The sequence below is a fragment of the Neomonachus schauinslandi genome, chromosome 5, assembly GCF_002201575.2.
Source record: "Neomonachus schauinslandi chromosome 5, ASM220157v2, whole genome shotgun sequence".
In the NCBI taxonomy this organism is placed as follows: Eukaryota; Metazoa; Chordata; class Mammalia; order Carnivora; family Phocidae; genus Neomonachus; species Neomonachus schauinslandi.
The window spans coordinates 117,672,255-117,690,248 of NC_058407.1; the positions used below are offsets into that span (position 1 = coordinate 117,672,255).

At 36.0% G+C, this 17,994-nt stretch overlaps 1 protein-coding gene across 1 annotated transcript in view; it reads right to left on the reverse strand.

Annotated features, from left to right (window-relative positions):
* Window positions 1-17,994, reverse strand: part of MLLT10 (MLLT10 histone lysine methyltransferase DOT1L cofactor) — a 223,585-nt gene that overhangs the window by 124,643 nt on the left and 80,948 nt on the right. Inside the window, exons 6-8 of the mRNA XM_044915534.1 lie at window positions 6,087-6,190; window positions 4,405-4,498; window positions 2,474-2,569 (exon numbers count right to left, since the gene is read on the reverse strand). Of these exons, the coding sequence (XP_044771469.1) occupies window positions 2,474-2,569; window positions 4,405-4,498; window positions 6,087-6,190 (294 nt within the window). The remainder of the gene's footprint in view (window positions 1-2,473; window positions 2,570-4,404; window positions 4,499-6,086; window positions 6,191-17,994) is intronic.

Genomic DNA, 17,994 nt, shown 5'->3' on the forward strand with positions numbered 1-17,994 from the left:
TTTATTTCATTTTTAAATAAGTGATTTGGATAGCACAATATTTAGTAGAAATATTCTTTATCACCACTTACTTATAATACAAGATATTTCAAAATATTTTAAAATATGTGCCAGTATGAAGGAGATAAAAAAATTCAAAGGGAGAGTGACTCCAACGTATCTTATGAACAATACCACCAAAATTTAGCTCGCAATATATAGTATTTTAAAATACTCAAGTCTGAATGGATTGTGTTATGCTTCAATGCAACATTTTATAATATGGTAAGCATATCTGAGACAAACCTACTAGGTGTTAAAATCTTAAAAGAGGTAAAGAGGGATGGGGAGTACGATAGTGTATCATACCAGATCTTTTCAGCTATATTATCACTTACTTAACATCATAACATAATTAAAGTCCCTTCCCAAATATTCCCAAGGCAAGCGAACAAGTCTAACAATAATAAATTCATACTATGTTTACCTCACAGCCTTTATAAATGATAAGAAAAACTGTTACAAAATAAAATGTACAAATGGATTTTAAGTTTGACAACAAAATCAAATTATACTAAACTTATATACGCCAAAAGTAAAATGCAAATAGTATTTACATACTAATGAAAATACCAACTGCTAAAATTTATAGCTAACCAGGTTTGACTAAACACAATGTTTTTATCTAGTATTCAACAACTGCAAAAAACTCCTAAAATGAAAAATCTCATTCCTAGAGCAAAAAAAAAAAGATCAATAAATATAATCAATAGCACTATATTTATTAAACACTATATGACATTTAATAATTGTCCATTAAAAATATCATGACAGGGCATATATTAAGATAAATATGATCATACCATGAACACTTCTTTAAACAAGATAATGCTCATGAAATGACTGAAGAGAAGAATTTCATCAGGAAGACTTTTCTCCTCACAATTTATGAGTCCTACCTGTATCCCTCATTCGTGGATTCAAAGGGTTACATAAAATCTCACAGTGTTTCTTAGTAAAACTGCTAATTAAACCCAATCTGCCATTTTCCCTTCAGCAATCCAAACAACAAAAGACAGCAAGGCAGAACCCTATAATTGTCACTATCACAAAACCACCCCATTAAAGAAGATGAATATGTATACTTGCTGCCTAAAGATTTAGAAAACATACATATAAACCTAACAAATGCTCTAAAGGTGAATATAAAGTTACAATTATTATTTCACTCACAACTGGAAATTTAATTTCAAAATTAAAAATTTAAGCTTTTAAAATGTTTACCATGAAAAAAGGCACAGATATTCAAACCAAATCTATTCCCAAACCCTAAGTATTTACAAACATGAAAATGTTCCAAACTATTTTATTTATTTTTTTTTTTTTAATTTTTTTTTTTTTAAGATTTTATTTATTTGCGAGAGAGAGAATGAGAGACAGAGAGCATGAGAGGGAGGAGGGTCAGAGGGAGAAGCAGACTCCCCGCTGAGCAGGGAGCCCGACGTGGGACTCGATCCCGGGACTCCAGGATCATGACCTGAGCCTAAGGCAGTCGCTCAACCAACTGAGCCACCCAGGCGCCCGAAAATGTTCCAAACTATTTTATACTAACTGTTTAAGAGTAATGTTATTTTCTAACTGAAAAGTCTTTTTTTTTTTTTTTAAAGATTTTATTTATTTATTTGACAGAGACAGAAATAGCAAGAGCAAGAGCACAAGCAGAGGGAGTGGGGGAGGGAAAAGCAGACTTCCCGCCGCGGAACAGGGAGCCCGATGCGGGGCTCGATCCCAGGACCCTGGGATCATGACCTGAGCCGAAGGCAGACGCCTAACGACTGAGCCACCCAGGCACCCTGAAAAGTCTTTTTTATCCTCACTTTGTTAAAAACAATTCACAGTAGTAGCCTTTTCCTATGTTGGCAATTATGTCCTATGAATGATACTACAGTACTTATTATTAGTTCACTAAAAAATTACTCATATCCTTTAAAATAGCAGAAAACAGTAAGTCAGAAGAAGACAGATTAGTTATCAGGCAAGCTTTTAGGGCTTTATTATTAGCACCACTGGGGGGAAAGACAGTCAAGAATATACAGAATTTCAAAACTGTTCCATTATAAAGTGAAAAAGCTGATGAGATTTTTACTTACATGTGAAATAATCAGTTAATAATATATAGCCACAAACTATTACTGCTGAAGTCACCTAAAGATTTCACAAGATGACCACAGCAACAACACATGCAAGAAATCTCTCTCATGCTTTCAATTTGTATTTCAAATTTTCAGCTGAAGTAGGTTCTGCCATACAAACATATTCACAAATATGGCATTATTTTAAACCTATTCTTTGACTTTATACTCTCAATTAGTCAAAAATTTTCAGTATTTCAATGTCTCCATCCAACTATCAAGAACTTAATTTTATCTAAAAAAGGAAAAAAAAATCTATTAAGTAGATGTGCTACATATATAGCAACAACAAATCCACTTACTTTTTTCTCTTTCTCATGATGTTTATCCTGAGAGTGAGAGGAAGAATCACTTAAACTTTGATCATATGACCTATTAGATCCCCGTTTGCTCTTTTTCTAAAAAAGAAAATATATATACATAGATGTATATGTATATAAAAAATTTTAAATAATCTTTTTGTTAGGCTTAACCAATTCAAGTGTGTAGTATTTAAAAATGTCTACTGAAGTAAAAAAAAATTCCCACTATTTCAAACTATATAATCCAGTTTAGACACCATTCATATATATTGTCTATTACATTCATTATAAAAGAAAATCTAAACCTAAATTGAACATTAATGCCATATTTTTGTACATTTATTAAAATGTGTGAAAACAGACTATAATTTCAAATAAGCAGTAGCTTATCTGTCACAAAACCACCTCTTGAAGAAATCAACTATAATTTTCAATGTCTTCTTTAAAAAAGAAAAGGAGTTTCAACCAAAATAGAGAATGCCATACTGAGGAAGGATGCCAAGACTAGAAGAAAAGAAAATATTTGAAGAGTTACTTTTTGCCACACTAGGAAAAGCAAGAAGCCTTTTAATCTCGTATTTTCAGTATTAAGGCATGGTTTTCTAAAAATTTGTCTCTGCAGTTCATTAAGAAAAAAATTAAAGGAAATGTCAGCATTAGACCCATGCATTTTTCAAAGCATTACTAAAAGTACTGCACATTTCTATTTAAAATACTTAAACAATTTCATAATAAAGTATGACAGCAAGAGTTATTTGAGGTGTTTAAAACTTAGTGGTACCATAACTAGTTTAAATTAGATAAAAATGACTATGAAAGGTATTCAAATTACATGCAAATGTAGAGGTTATACAATCTTATTAAATTATTAAAGACTTCTCCTCTCTAACTAGCAAATGGGATAACAACATGTCAATAATTAGCAATGAGAAAATCCTGTTTACACAAACTCAAAATCCATCTTCATTATTTCTAGATTTTTTTCTACATCATCTTCTCTTTAGAAAATTAAGATTCCAATACGCTTTTCACATCTCGGAAGCAAAATTTTCAATTTTACTATCTCAAAATTTCTCTTAAAGCACTTCAATATTCTTTGTCAGCCCTTAAAATAAAAGTCTTCAATATCAAACAACATATTTACATAACCTTAAGTATTTTAATATGCATGAACCAGAATAGTCATGAGCTGATTTCATGAGAAAGGGGCCCCTAATGATACTGTTTCTTTAAAAGAAAGGAAGAAAAAAATAGTCGCACTCACAGGGGAAAGGTATTAAGAAAAAAAAAAAGACACTAAAGAAAAACAAAGAAGACTTACACTTTCAGTGTATACATCTAACTGTTATCAGTAAAGACTAAAAAAATAGACACTTAGGACATTAAATATTGATCCTTCAAAGGAACACGGACACAATATATGTAACAGCTAATCAAATTTTACCAACTCAAACATCCATGTGACTGTAACAGTAAAGATTGGCAAAATCTAAAATATTCCCAAAGTTGTATTTAAATATATTTTTCTCAAGATAGTCAACTAAGAAGTTACGAAACAGCTTTTAGTTTTACTATCTCCTAGTAAATAAAAATGAAAATAAAGAGTAATTAGCAAAAAGATGAGAAACAAGTGATAGAAAATCACAAAATATATAATCATTTCAAAAAATGAAATTAAATGAAAATAGTGTTAGATTATAAAGTACTAACGTACTTCTTCTACTAATGTATCCTATTTACTATTAATAGAAATTAAATCTTTAAAATTTACTCGATCTTTTAATTCCTAGTAAAGAACATTCGAAGCAAACAATCCCATGCAAAAATCAAGAGAAAGGGAATAGCTATTATGCCTTTATTATAAAAGAGTCAACTCTGTTGTTAAAACTATCTGTTATCATTTTAATGTTAAATTCAAGATAAATTCTTACCAGCTTACTAAAATGGTATTTACAGTAGCCACAGTATTGGACATTATCTGCACCATTACCTTCTTCTTCACAAAGTAGTCCAGCAAACTGAGCACTGAAAATAAAAGCCAAAAAATATATATACAATACATATACACACATACTAAACTTCAAACTACAGTATATATAAATTAAAATCACTTCCAAGCAGGGCGCCTGGGTGGCTCAGTCGGTTAAGCGACTGCCTTCGGCTCAGGTCATGATCCTGGAGTCCCGGGATCCAGTCCCACATCGGGCTCCCTGCTCTGCGGGGAGCCTGCTTCTCCCTCTCCCCCTCCCCCTGCTTGTGTTCCCTCTCTCACTGTGTCTCTCTCTGTCAAATAAATAAATAAAATCTTTAAAAAAAAAATCACTTCCAAGCATGTAAGATTTGTAATTAAATCTTAACATCTCCTAAGAGAAAAGGGGAAAATGAAAGGCTTTATTCTCACTGTGACCAAGTACATTTCACCTCAACCTTTGATTGGTATTTTCTAAAGTTATATTTGTAGTTTATAATAAACTTTTGGTCCATCCATCTCTAATAAGGATGAAGACTTATAAATGTTTTATGTCACCAAATAGACATTAAATTGCTTAAATTGCTTTAAGATACCCCTCACCCCATAATTAACATTTCATTTTACTTCTTCAATCTGTATCACAGGTACAAATAGTAAGGCCAGTCCTCTAAAAGGGTGAAATGACTTGTGATGAGATGTGCCCATAGATGCAGATTACATTCTGTTACAAGGAAAATGCTTCTGTGTTTTCCAGTCAAAAACAATGGAAGAAAGAGACTTAATACCTAAAGTTATGATATTCATTTTTTCAAAAAAGCGCTGAAGTTTACGATCATCATCTTGTCAATCTGTCATCAGCACAACTGCCACTTTTAACATTTCAAAATTACAATAGTATTAGTATATATCTGTACCCAAAAAAGAACTTTCATCTTTGAAAAATTAAGTTATTAACAGAATTTATAAAACCAAAAATCTTTTCCATTCCCCAAAAGTAATCTAAAATGGACTTCTTAAATCCATACACTAAAAACTCAGGAAATAAAGCATATGCCTATACTGGCTGCTAGATACAGACTATTTCTTAAAAGTAACAAGTACATGGATTATTCCCAAACTCTAATTTTGAACTGTTGTCTATTATGCTGAATATTTTATTTTAGGATAATCTTTGCCCTTGAAATTTTATGCCAAGGAAAGTATCTAAGTAACTTTTTTAGGAAGTAGCCACTATTGTACTGTGAATATGATGGTGATTGCTTTTTCCCCTCTTCAAACACAAAGTAAAGAAAAACAATCATTCATTAAATCCTTATTAATACTTCAGGCACTACACTAAGTTTACCTACATCAGCTCTTCCAGTCCTAACAACAAACCAAAGGTTAGGTAACCAACACCAATATTTTAAACAAAGTGCAACTAAATAAAACATGAGAACCAGAGTTCACCTATTCAAAATTCACTCTGATAAATTCAATTATTAGAATCATCTTTATTATAAATAAGAAAATCTAAACATAGAAACTATCCCAATAAAATTTACTGTAAATATTTGGATAGCTAAACCTTTAACTTACAAGGTATTCCTTTGTACAAAGTACAAGAATTTCAGTTCTATACAATGACAGAAAGATACTTACCATGTCACATGGAAAGCCTGTCGACATCCATGTTTATTACAGGTCATGCAAGCACCAGTGGCTGCTTTGCTTTCTCTTCCTTGTTCATCACAAATGTAGCAAGTCTTAGTATAGAGAAAATAAACAAAATGAAGCAAAAACCTTAAAGTGCTTTACAGAAATGAATTTTACAATTATCTTCAGAAGTCAAGATTGGGTTTACTATCTAACCTGCTTTACTTCAAAACATGAATTCATTTTTTCTGACAGTAATCTAATTTTTACAAACATGAAAACATAAACAACAAGGACATGAAAAGAGTCCCAGCAGGATCTCACAAAAGCCCAGTCTTCCTTAGGCTCAAACACCCTACACGATAGGAAGAATCTTCACAGGCCCTGAGGTCAGCGGCCAGGACACAGCCTACGATACCTTGGTCTTAAAACTTCCTCACCAATATTCAACTGACTTGTAACAAGAGTGTAAAAAGAGGTTTGTCTTTCGTTTCTGCTGTAAGTAAGTATACCTAAGGGAGTTTAACACAGAGAGCTGGGACCTAAGAGATGAAGGATGGTCCTATGTGAGCAAAATTTAGGCCATTTCAGCTGTTCACAGGAATCCCACATGGGCTGTCATTCAGCCTGCCAACCTGACATACTGAGCCTGAGAGGAAGACACTTTAGCTAAGGAGGTCAGATGTGTCTCCAGGAGGAATTGGCCAGTGAACACTCCCAGCAACTTTCACTGACATCTAGTCCTTTTCCCAGGTAAAAATAGCTGATAAACAGTACCACTTTTTCATTAAAGACTGAATTAGATAAATGGCAATCTACAAGTATCAGTGTATACTGAATAAAATTATCAGCTGACTAGAAGTTGAGTATACAAAAATAAGGTCTACATAAAACCAGATGATACACTTCTAAAAAGAAACCAACTTCTTTCTGCACAGTAATGAGGTATAACCTAGCCAACTTCAATAGGACCACATGTATTTTTAAACCTAGAGAGGTTTCCCCCACTATGCACTGTGGTGCCAAATAATACTATTCAACAGTATTTACAAGAACACAGTTCTCAAAAAAGCGTTGTATCAAGTCAGGTAAATCAATTTAAACTCCTCTGTTGAAAAACAAGGACTCAGGGGTGACTGGGTGGCTTAGTCAGTTAAGCATCTGCCTTCAGCTCAGGTCATGATCCCAGAGTCCTGGGATGGAGCCCTGTGTCGGGGGGAGCCTGCTTCTCCCTCTCCCTCTACTACTCCCCCTGCTTGTGCTCTCTCTCTCTCTGTCAAATATATAAATAACAATGTTTAAAAAGAAAAACAAGGACTCAGGGTGAACTGAATTACAAAAATTATTTTATAACTCTAACAAGTAAAATCCAAAGTTACAACAAAACCAACCCAGATACACTGCATAAGAGCATCTCTACCCGTTCAAATTACAAAAAGAAAGTACCAAACAATTACAATGGAAGAATGTAACATATATTTTTTTTTTAAAGATTTTATTTATTTATTTGACAGAGAGAAACAGTGAGAGAGGGAACACAAGCAAGGGGAGTGGGTGTGGGAGAAGCAGGCTTCCCACTGAGCAGGGAGCCCAATGAGGGGCTCGATCCCAGGATCCTCGGATCATGACCTGAGCCGAAGGCAAACACTTAACCACTGAGCTACCCAGGCACCCCTGTAACATACATTTTTTAACCTACAAATGATCAAGAATATTTAAAAATGAAAAGACAGAGCAGACTGAAACAATAACATTTTATGTAACAAAATTCAGAAAAAATATGCAATGGTCTTTAAACAATCTCTCAATAACTTCCAAAGCAGACAGTGAAAAGAAAACATTTGACCATTCAATAAAACTAAAAATTATGATGGTATTAAAAAGAAAGGGAAGCAAGGGCAAAAATGAACTATTGGGACTTCATCAAGATAAAAAGCTTTTGGGGCGCCTGGGTAGCTCAGTCGTTAAGTGTCTGCCTTTGGCTCAGGTCATGATCCCGGGATCCTAGGAGCCCCACATCGGGCTCCCTGCTCTGCGGGGAGCCTGCTTCTCCCTCTCCCACTTCCCCTGCTTGTGTTTCCTCTCTCGCTGTGTCTCTCTCGGTCAAATAAATAAATTAAATCTTAAAAAAAAAAAAAAAAAGATAAAAAGCTTTTGCACAGCAAAGGAAAGAGTCAACAAAACCAAAAGACAACCGACAGAATGGGAGAAGATATTTGCAAATGACATATCAGATAAAGGGCTAGTATCCAAAATCTATAAAGAACTTATCAAACTCAACACCCAAAGAACAAAGAATCCAGTCAAGAAATGGGCAGAAGACATAAACAGACATTTTTCCAAAGAAGACATCCAAATGGCCAACAGACACATGAAAAAGTGCTCAACATCACTCGGCCTCAGGGAAATCCAAATCAAAACCTCAATGAGATACCACCTCACACCAGTCAGATGGCTAAAATTAACAAGTCAGGAAACGACAGATGTTGGCGGGGATGCAGAGAAAGGGGAACCCTCCTACACTGTTGGTGGGAATGCAAGCTGGTGCAACCACTCTGTAAAACAGTAGGAGGTTCCTCAAAAAGTTGAAAATAGAGCTACCATATGACCCAGCAATTGCACTACTGGGTATTTACCCCAAAGATACAAATGTAGGGATCCAAAGGGGCACGTGCACCCCGATGTTTATAGCAGCAATGTCCACAACAGCCAAACTGTGGAAAGAGCCAAGATGTCCATCGACAGATGAATGGATAAAGAAGATGTGGTGTATATATATACAATGGAATATTATGCAGCCATCAAAAAAAAAATCTTGCCATTTGCAACGACGTGGATGGAACTAGAGGGTATTATGCTAAGCAAAATAAGTCAGTCAGAGAAAGACATGTATCATATGATCTCACTGATTTGAGGAATTCTTAATCTCAGGAAACAAACTGAGGGTTGCTAGACTGGTGGGGGTGGGAGGAATGGGGTGGCTGGGTGATAGACATCGGGGAGGGTATGTGCTACGGTGAGCGCTGTGAATTGCGTAAGACTGTTGAATCACAGACCTGTACTTCTGAAACAAATAATACATTATATGTTAAAAAAAAAAGAAGAAGAAGAAGATAGTAGGAAGGGAAAAATGAAGGGGGGGAAATCAGAGGGGGTATTAAAGAGGGCACATATTGAATGGAGCACTGGGTGTTATACGCAAACAATGAATCATGGAACATTACATCAAAAACTAATGATGTAATGTATGGTGATTAATATAACATAATAAAATTAAATTAAAAAATTAAATTAAAATTAAAAAAATAAATAAATAAAAGTTGGCCAAAAACTCCTTTGTGAATTATTAAATATAATTTTAATTTATTGCAAAAAAAAGACAGAAATTCTCAAGTTTATGCAGAACACTATACTATTTTATAAAATCTAAAGAATCAGCATATGCAATTTGGCATATGTACATCAGGAACAGTTTATAGGCTTTTACATAGTTTAAATGGACATTTATGAGACAGGAAGGTAAGGAAGGGCACCTAAACAACGCCTACCTCTTTTGTAAAACTGTAAAATATCTATGCTCAATTTCTAATGATGCTGTGGTAACTAGGTATCCATGTTTTGCTAGGTGAAAATGGCTTCTAAGCCCAGGAACCTAGACCAGACTTGCTGTTAAAAATTTAGAACTTAGGGGCTCCTGGGTGGCTCAGTTGGTTAAGCGTCTGCCTTCGGCTCAGGTCATGATCCCAGGGTCCTGGGATCGAGCCCCATATCAGGCTCCCTGCTCAGCGGGAAACCAGCTTCTCCCTCTCCCACTCCCCCTGCTTATGTTCCCTCTCTCGCTGTCTCTCTCTCTCTCTGTCAAATAAATGAAATCTTAAAAAAAAAGAAACAATTAAAAAAAAAATTTAGAACTTGGACACTGAGTCAAGTTACTTATAGGGAACTCAGATAAAATGAGAAGCAGAATTACAAATTATGTGAAAACAAGAAGAGACCATAGAGAGAAAAAAGACTTGTAGGACCCACATTAAAGATGGAACAGACGGTATTCAGTCTGTGACTTTCTCGTTCCAGGTCCAACTCGCCATGTATGTTGTGAAACTGCCTATTGTTGCCTTTCAGCCAACCCTATTTGTACTTTAGCTAGTTTCAGTAAATTTGATTTCTGACTAGGATAAAGTCTTTGGTCTTAACTCTAACCCCATTATATATTTTTTTCTATGGATAAACCTAATTTGTCAAGTATGGCTTGCCCTGTCTTAAAATATTGCCTAATAATCTCCCTTTAAGTATAGATTGTAATAAAACTTATATCTTAATTAATTATACTTAGATTATACCATATAAACATCTATCTAGGAATGCTCAAGACATCAAACAAACACGAAAAAAACGGATACTGGCAATTTGTATGTTAGTGAGATTATTAAGCTTGTTCCCATGAACAATTTTAAGTTAACTATTGTGTACTGGCATTTCCAGTTTAGACTGAACTGCTGCCTTTTTAAGTAGGAGGAGAAAAGAAATAACACGAAGGAAATTATACTGCCATTCTTCCACAGTTCTCAGTAAACCCAATTTAATAAAATTGCCTCTGAGCCTTGGAGTTGAGAGAGAGAAGGCAATTAGAAGTAAAGCTGAACACAGAAACACAACATATACAGAGAACAAATATAAAGAAAAATAATTTACTATTCCCTGAGAAAAAGAGAAACAATACCAAACAAAACAATGTGAATACATGTATGTACTGGCGGGTAGAGGAGGGATGCAAATACAACAGAGAAAAGCCAAACAGAGAAAGTGAGAATCAGCTGAGGTACAAAAAAGGGCAAAAAGATTTTTTCTACAGATACAGTTGCAAGACTGTTTTCCTTTTCCAAATGACTCAACTGTCTAGAAAAGAAAAACAGATTAATTTAAGCGTTCATTTGAGTAACTAGGATAAAGTGCCAGGAAAAACAAACATATATTAGATATGTGCAAAAGCAAATATTCAATGCTTCAGCGGAAATGTGAATTTTATCTTGGGGTCTTATCATCATATTGCCATACGCTGGCAACAACTAAAACAAGGTAGTAAGTGCCATCAACATATGCCAAGAATTTAAAGCTTAGTGTCTTTGTTCTAAGAAATGAGTCAATTAACTTGATGACTATATACTCTTATCTCAGGTGATGATGATGTGCCCAGTACTTATTTTCTTGAAGCTGAAAAGCCATTCTGATTTTTCTTCCTCCCTCATCTTGTGTGTCACACTAAATTGATCACCATGCCCAGTCAATGGAACCTCTCATTTATTACCTAAATATGTGTTCCTTCATTCCTAATACTACTCTCCTACTTCGGACCCTCATTATTACCTCTGGAACACTGCAAAAACCTAAACAGTGTCTAAGTAACTACTCTTGTCTATCTTCCCTCTACCAATCCTCCTTTCACTATCCTTTAGAATGGTAGACCTGAGGAGTTGGTAGACCAAGTCTTGATCTCGGTTCAGGTCACAATCTCATGGTTATGAGATCCAGCTCTGCTCTCAGCGGGGAGTCTGCCTGAAGATTCTCTCCCTCTGCCCCTCCCTCCCCACCCCTGCACTCTCCTTCTAATAAATAAATCTTTAAGAAAAAAAGTAGACCGGAGCACATCCCAAGTAAATATAAAAACCCTTCAATAGAAATAAAATTCAAACTCCTTAACATGATATATGAGGCCCCTGAAAATCTGGTCCTTGACAACCCCTCTCAGCATTCTACATATCACATTCAAACTCCTAGCAATACTGCCCTTCTCCCTCACCACTACCCCCACTCTTTCTCCCTTTCACCCTCCCTATTTCCTCTTTCAAAGCTTTTGCTCCTTCAGTCTGTAAAATTAATAGCCACTGGCGTGCTCCTTCTTCTTTCCTCTCCTCACAGCCAGCACCTGGAGTCTTCTCATTCTTCAAAATTCAGAGAAGCTGATATCTTTTCTAAGATATCCTGCTTCTCTTCAGCCCTGTTACACTACATTAAGTAAACATTCTCTGTATTCTAGAATCCTTGCACATACTACACTAACAATCAATAATTTGTGCATATCTATCATGTAGGAGCTTTATGTATTCCTCATGCTTCCAGTAGTGCCTGATATATAATAGAGCATGCCATACATAAATGTTGGCCAGATGAATGGATAGCTCCACTATGTGAAACCTAGCTTTTTAAATGGCACTAATGAGGAATCCCAAAATCAGAGAGAATATTTAGTACTTTCAAACTTTTCCACTCAGATGCTAAATATAATGATAGACACTGCTCAGGGCGCCTGGGTGGCTCAGTCGGTTAAGCGTCTGACTTCGGCTCAGGTCATGATCCCAGGGTCCTGGGATCAAGCCCTGCGTCGGGTTCCCTGCTCAGCAGGGAGCCGCCTTCTCCCTCTCCTCCCGGCTCATGCTCTCTATCGCTATCTCTGTCTCTGTCTCTCACTCAAATAAATGAATAAAATCTTTAAAAAACAAAACAAAACAAAACACACTTAATAGCTGTTCCACTACCATTCCTTTTGAAAAAAAATTGAAGGGATGTTGGGCTAGCAATTTCTAAGTATTCCTCTACCTTTAAGCTTTTACACTTAAATGACACCACGTTTTTATTGTGTTCTTTATTTGTTTCTTTGTTGGCCTATTATGATCCTTCTTATACTTATAAACACTCATTTCTTCATGGCCATCAATAAATAAAGACTCTTCAAAAGCATATATACTGAATACATATATCATCTACCAACTACTCTGGAAACTGTAGCTTTCTAAAATAAATGCTTCCTGGGGAGCCTGGCTGGCTCAGTCAGTGGAGCATGTGACTTGATCTCGGGGTTGTAAGTTCAAGCTGCATGTTGGGTGTAGAGATTACTTAAAAATAAAATCTTTAAAAATAAAAGTAATTAAAATAAAATAAAATAAAATGCTTCCTTGACTCTGAAGAACACAAGTCTCTACCACCAAAAACTTCAAAAAAATCTCTATGTTGTCCCAGTCTTCACATTTCGTAAAAATTATTAAAAGGTAACTTAAAGGGGCACCTGGGTGGCTCAGTCAGGTAAGTATCCAACTCTTGGTTTTGGCTCTGGTCATGCATGGTCTCACGGTCCTGAGATCAAGACCCAGGTCAGGTTCCGCACTCAGTGCAGAGTCTGCTTGAGATTCTTTCCCTCTTCCTCCCCCACCCTCCCCCACTCCCCCCCAGCCCCAGGCTTATACGTTCTAAAATAAATAAACAAAATCTTAAAAAAAAAAAAAAAAAAAAGGTAACTTAAAGGTAACATATGTCACTCATTATGTTTATCAACAAAATGTATACATTAGTGAAATGAAGAACTGATTGATACAATTTAAGAGGTCAAAAAATTTAAAAAAGAATCTGGTGACAAATGGTACAAAAACTGGCTATTACATATTTAGTGACATGTAGAAAACTTCACAACATAATAGTTCAACCTAGTGAGTTCTCTACAATTTAGATATACTACATAGATATTCTAGAAAATTTCCTTCCCTATCATTCATAAAATTTCCTTGTTTCTTTTTTTTTTTTTTTCCCCCTAAATCCTACTATGTTTCAGCCACACAGGATTATTTATTATTCTATGAACTGGCTACCACCTTCCCTTTGTACTTACTACACTAGTTTATGTTACTTTCTGCCTGGAATTATTATTTGATCCTTTTTTCCACAGGTCAAATTCCTAGTTATTCTGCAAAGTCCTTATAATCTCTTTGTATGTTTTATTCAATTCCTTAGGCAAAAGTAATCCCTCCTTTCATTATGTTCCATAATACTCCATTCAGATTTTTTATTATTACAGGTATCCCCCATTCTTCAAAAGTCCATGCTATGCCACTTCGATTTTACAAGACTTACATTAATACCTGTTTTTGCTAACTGAAAAAAATCCGAAAAGGATTTTCACTTTTATGAAAAAAGGCAAAAAGGGAAAGTGGTGTTCAACATTTGCTTCGCATTTAACCATTACAGAGGCAACATGCACCCAGAGCTGCATGAATGGCACTGCCAAGCTCCTTCCTGAGGAACTACACTGAGCATCTCGGCATCAAGCCTCCAGAGCTTTGAACTATGTCTGTAACCATCTGTGCTTTGTCTCAGTTTATTTTGTGCATTTGTTGCTTGGTGAGTCCTAAGATATCAGAAAAGCCTAAGAACGGTTATTTTTTCAATCTGGAAATGCTCAAAACTTTTTCCATATAAATTAACGGTAACTGCTTCCTCATTTTTATTCCAATTTCAGCTTATGAAAGGTTTCACAGGAATGCTTTACTTTTGATAGCTGCAGAAACCTGTATTTATAACACATATTATTATTATTTTTATACATTATAGTTATATATTTACTTGACTATCTTTTTTTTTAAGATTTTATTTATTTATTTATTTGAGAGAGGGTGAGCGAGAGAAGGGGGGGAGGCAGAGGGAGAGGGAGGTGCAGACTCCTCGCTGAGCAGGGAGCTTGACGTGGGGCTTGATCCCAGGACCCTGGGATCATGACCTGAGCCAAAGGCAGACATTTAACTGACTGAACCACTCAGGCGCCCAACTATCTTTCTAATCGAGAGTGTCATATGGAAAAAAAACCCTGCATTTTATGCTTTGAGTTCCCAGTATCTAGCACACAATGCTTGATACATAATAGGTCCACAGTAACAGCCCAATACCATGCTCTTCAACACTCTTTACTACCATCCATTAAAAAATGGTGTCTTCCAAAACTCAACAATCCAGTTTCCAATTGTTCCTATCATTTCAGAATTACATGCCTCCTGGCCACCCTGAATAATCATGAACAGAATATTATTAAGCTTTGAAGGTTAACTATACAAATCAACAACCATAAAAATCCAAGAAACAGAGGAGAGAGCTGACTCATGAGCACCATGAGTTTGAACTGTGCAGGCCTACTTATATGTGGGATACAGTACAGTACTGTAAACATATTTTCTTATGATTTTAATGTTTTCTCTAGCTTACTTTACTGTAAGAATACAGTATATAGTACACATAATATATAAAATATGTGTTTATCAACTAGTTTTTGGTAAGGCTCTGGTCAACAGTAGGCTACCAGTAGTTAAGTTTTTCAGGAGTCAAAAGTTATACATGGATTTTTGACTGTGCAAGGGTCGGAACCCTTAAATCCCACACTGTTCAAGGGGTCAACTGTATAGCACCCTCATATAAGGAAAACTACAAAATCAACTTGATGGAGAGAGATACATGTTTCTAGAAGTGAAGACTCAATATTAAAAAAAGATAATTCTTCCTCAAAATAATATATCATTGTAACACTAATATAATCAAAATTGTATTTTGTTAGTCCTAATGTTAATCTAGAAAAAGAAATATATAACAATATTTATTCTACCATGTACTAATATGTACATAAAGCCGTAATCATTTAGAATAGGTACTAGGGTAAGAATAAACAGATGCTACAATGGAAGAGAAAAAATGTCAAGAACCACCACGAATTTAATAATGATCTAAACAATATTTTATTTCCTTTTTTTTTTAATTTTATTTATTTATTTATTTGAGAGAGAGAGAGAGAGAAACAGCACGAGAGGGGATAGGGTCAGAGGGAGAAGCAGGCTCCCTGCCGAGCCGGGAGCCCGATGCGGGACTCGATCCCAGGACTCCGGGATCATGACCCAAGCCGAAGGCAGTCGCTCAACCAACTGAGCCACCCAGGAGCCCTTTCCTTTTTTTTTAAAGTAATCTCTACACCCAACATGGGGCTTGAACTCACAACCCTGAGATCAAGAGTCACGTACTCTTCAAATTACTGTGTAAAACACAGATTAGTCAACAGTGTTGAAAAAGCTGACTATGTGGGAGAGGAAAAGTTAGACACATACCTCACCGTAGAATGAAATGAACTCTAAATGGATAAAAGATTTATATCTAAATAATCCATTCTTCCTTCTTCCCTTCCCTTACTCCTTGAGTACATTAGTCTTAAAGCCATAACATGGGTCCAAGCATGGCAGCATCCATGCTGGGGAAGTGGGGAAGTCTAACACAGGTGTCAAAGCCCCCACAGAGTGGGCTTCCACGAGGGTGCTGAGGGTCGGGGTGGAGATAGTGCCAAAGCGTAAGCAAGGTGAGGAGACCAACCATTTCAGAGAAGAGGGAAGAAGTGGTGGCTACAGCTGAGTATCAAATCCCAAAAATGATGAAAAGGGCAGCCAATGCAGGGTATATATAAAAATACATATAGATATATATAGGTATGTGTATATGTATAATATATACTCATATACTGAATCAGTATATGATTTTGACCTCACAGACTTCAAAATATAGAGATAAGCACTGAAAAAATATTGATGTGAATGTGTATATAACTCTGTATCTATATATACACACATGTATTTCCTAGCTATTCCCACTGAGAGGGCCTGGGAGTAGCAATATCCCAGTAACAATAATCACAGTGGGGCACCTGGGTGGCTCAGTTTAACGACTGAACGTCTGCCTTCGGCTCAGGTCATGATCCCAGGGTCCTGGGATGAGGTCCCACATTGGGCTCCCTGCTCAGCAAGGAGCCTGCTTCTCCCTCTGCCTGCCACTCCCTCTGCTTGTGCTCTCTCTCTCAAATAAATAAATAGAATCTTTAAAAATAATAATAATAATCACACTTAGTCCTACTTTGGCTTCTAAAAGGAATCAAGACTCCTCGGGGAAATGGGTGATGATTCCAGGGCTAGGTCAGGAATGATCCAAGATGAGCCTGAGAACATACTGTTGTGTCAGAAGTAAAGAGCTCACAACATATCAAAACACACAGAAGCCAGCTTGAAGGGGTCCCCCTGGCCAAACCTGAGAGAAAATGATCATCAAAATAAATGACAGTAATGGGGGAATGACCCATCAAAATAAAATAGTAACACATAAGTCCATATTAGTCTATACGAATATAAATGGGACACAGAGAGTTATTCCTTCAAGTGGAATGCCATCCTATGAATGTGAAACAAGTGATGGGAACAGAAAACCACCACTTGCTATCAATCACAGTAATAAACTAAGCCAAGAAACAACAATGGATACTAAAATTAATGGGTAAAAGGCACAAGGAACAAGATATTTACATACAAACTACTTCCTCACAAAATGCTTTATTATAAAGGGAAAAAACATTAACTTCCCAGTGAAGAAACCTTACAGACACCACCTTAACCAAGTGATCAAGGTAAATCGCCAAGTAATGGGAAAAACTGAAATCATGTACCACCTGATAAGATCCAATGAGAACAAAGTACCATTTCTGTGATATTCCTGCCAAAATACAAGATTTAATTTAATCGTGAGGAAACATCAGAAAAATTCAAACAGCAGACCATCCTACAAAATAACTGGCCTGTAATCTTCAGAAGCATCAAAGTTATGAAAGTTAAGGAAAGACTGAGTTACTATTTAAGATTAAAGGAGACTTACAAGACAAAGTACAATCTGTGATCTTTTTTGCTATAAAAGGCATTACTGGGGGCGCCTGGGTGGCTCAGTTGGTTAAGCGACTGCCTTCAGCTCAGGTCATGATCCTGGAGTCCCTGGATCGAGTCCCGCATCGGGCTCCCTGCTCGGCAGGGAGTCTGCTTCGTCCTCTGACCCTATCCCCTCTCATATGTTCTCTCTCTCTCATTCTCTCTCTCTCAAATAAATCTTTAAAAAAAAAAAAAAAAAGGCATTACTGGGAAAATGGGGGGGGAACAGGAATGAAAATTAGGGAAATGATGAGGTCTGTGGATTAGACAGTAATAATGGATAAAAGTTAATTTCCTCTTTTCGATGGCTGTCTCTGGTGATGAAGGAGAAAGTCTTTTTTTTTTTTTTTTTTTTTTAAGATTTTTCTTTTTTGACA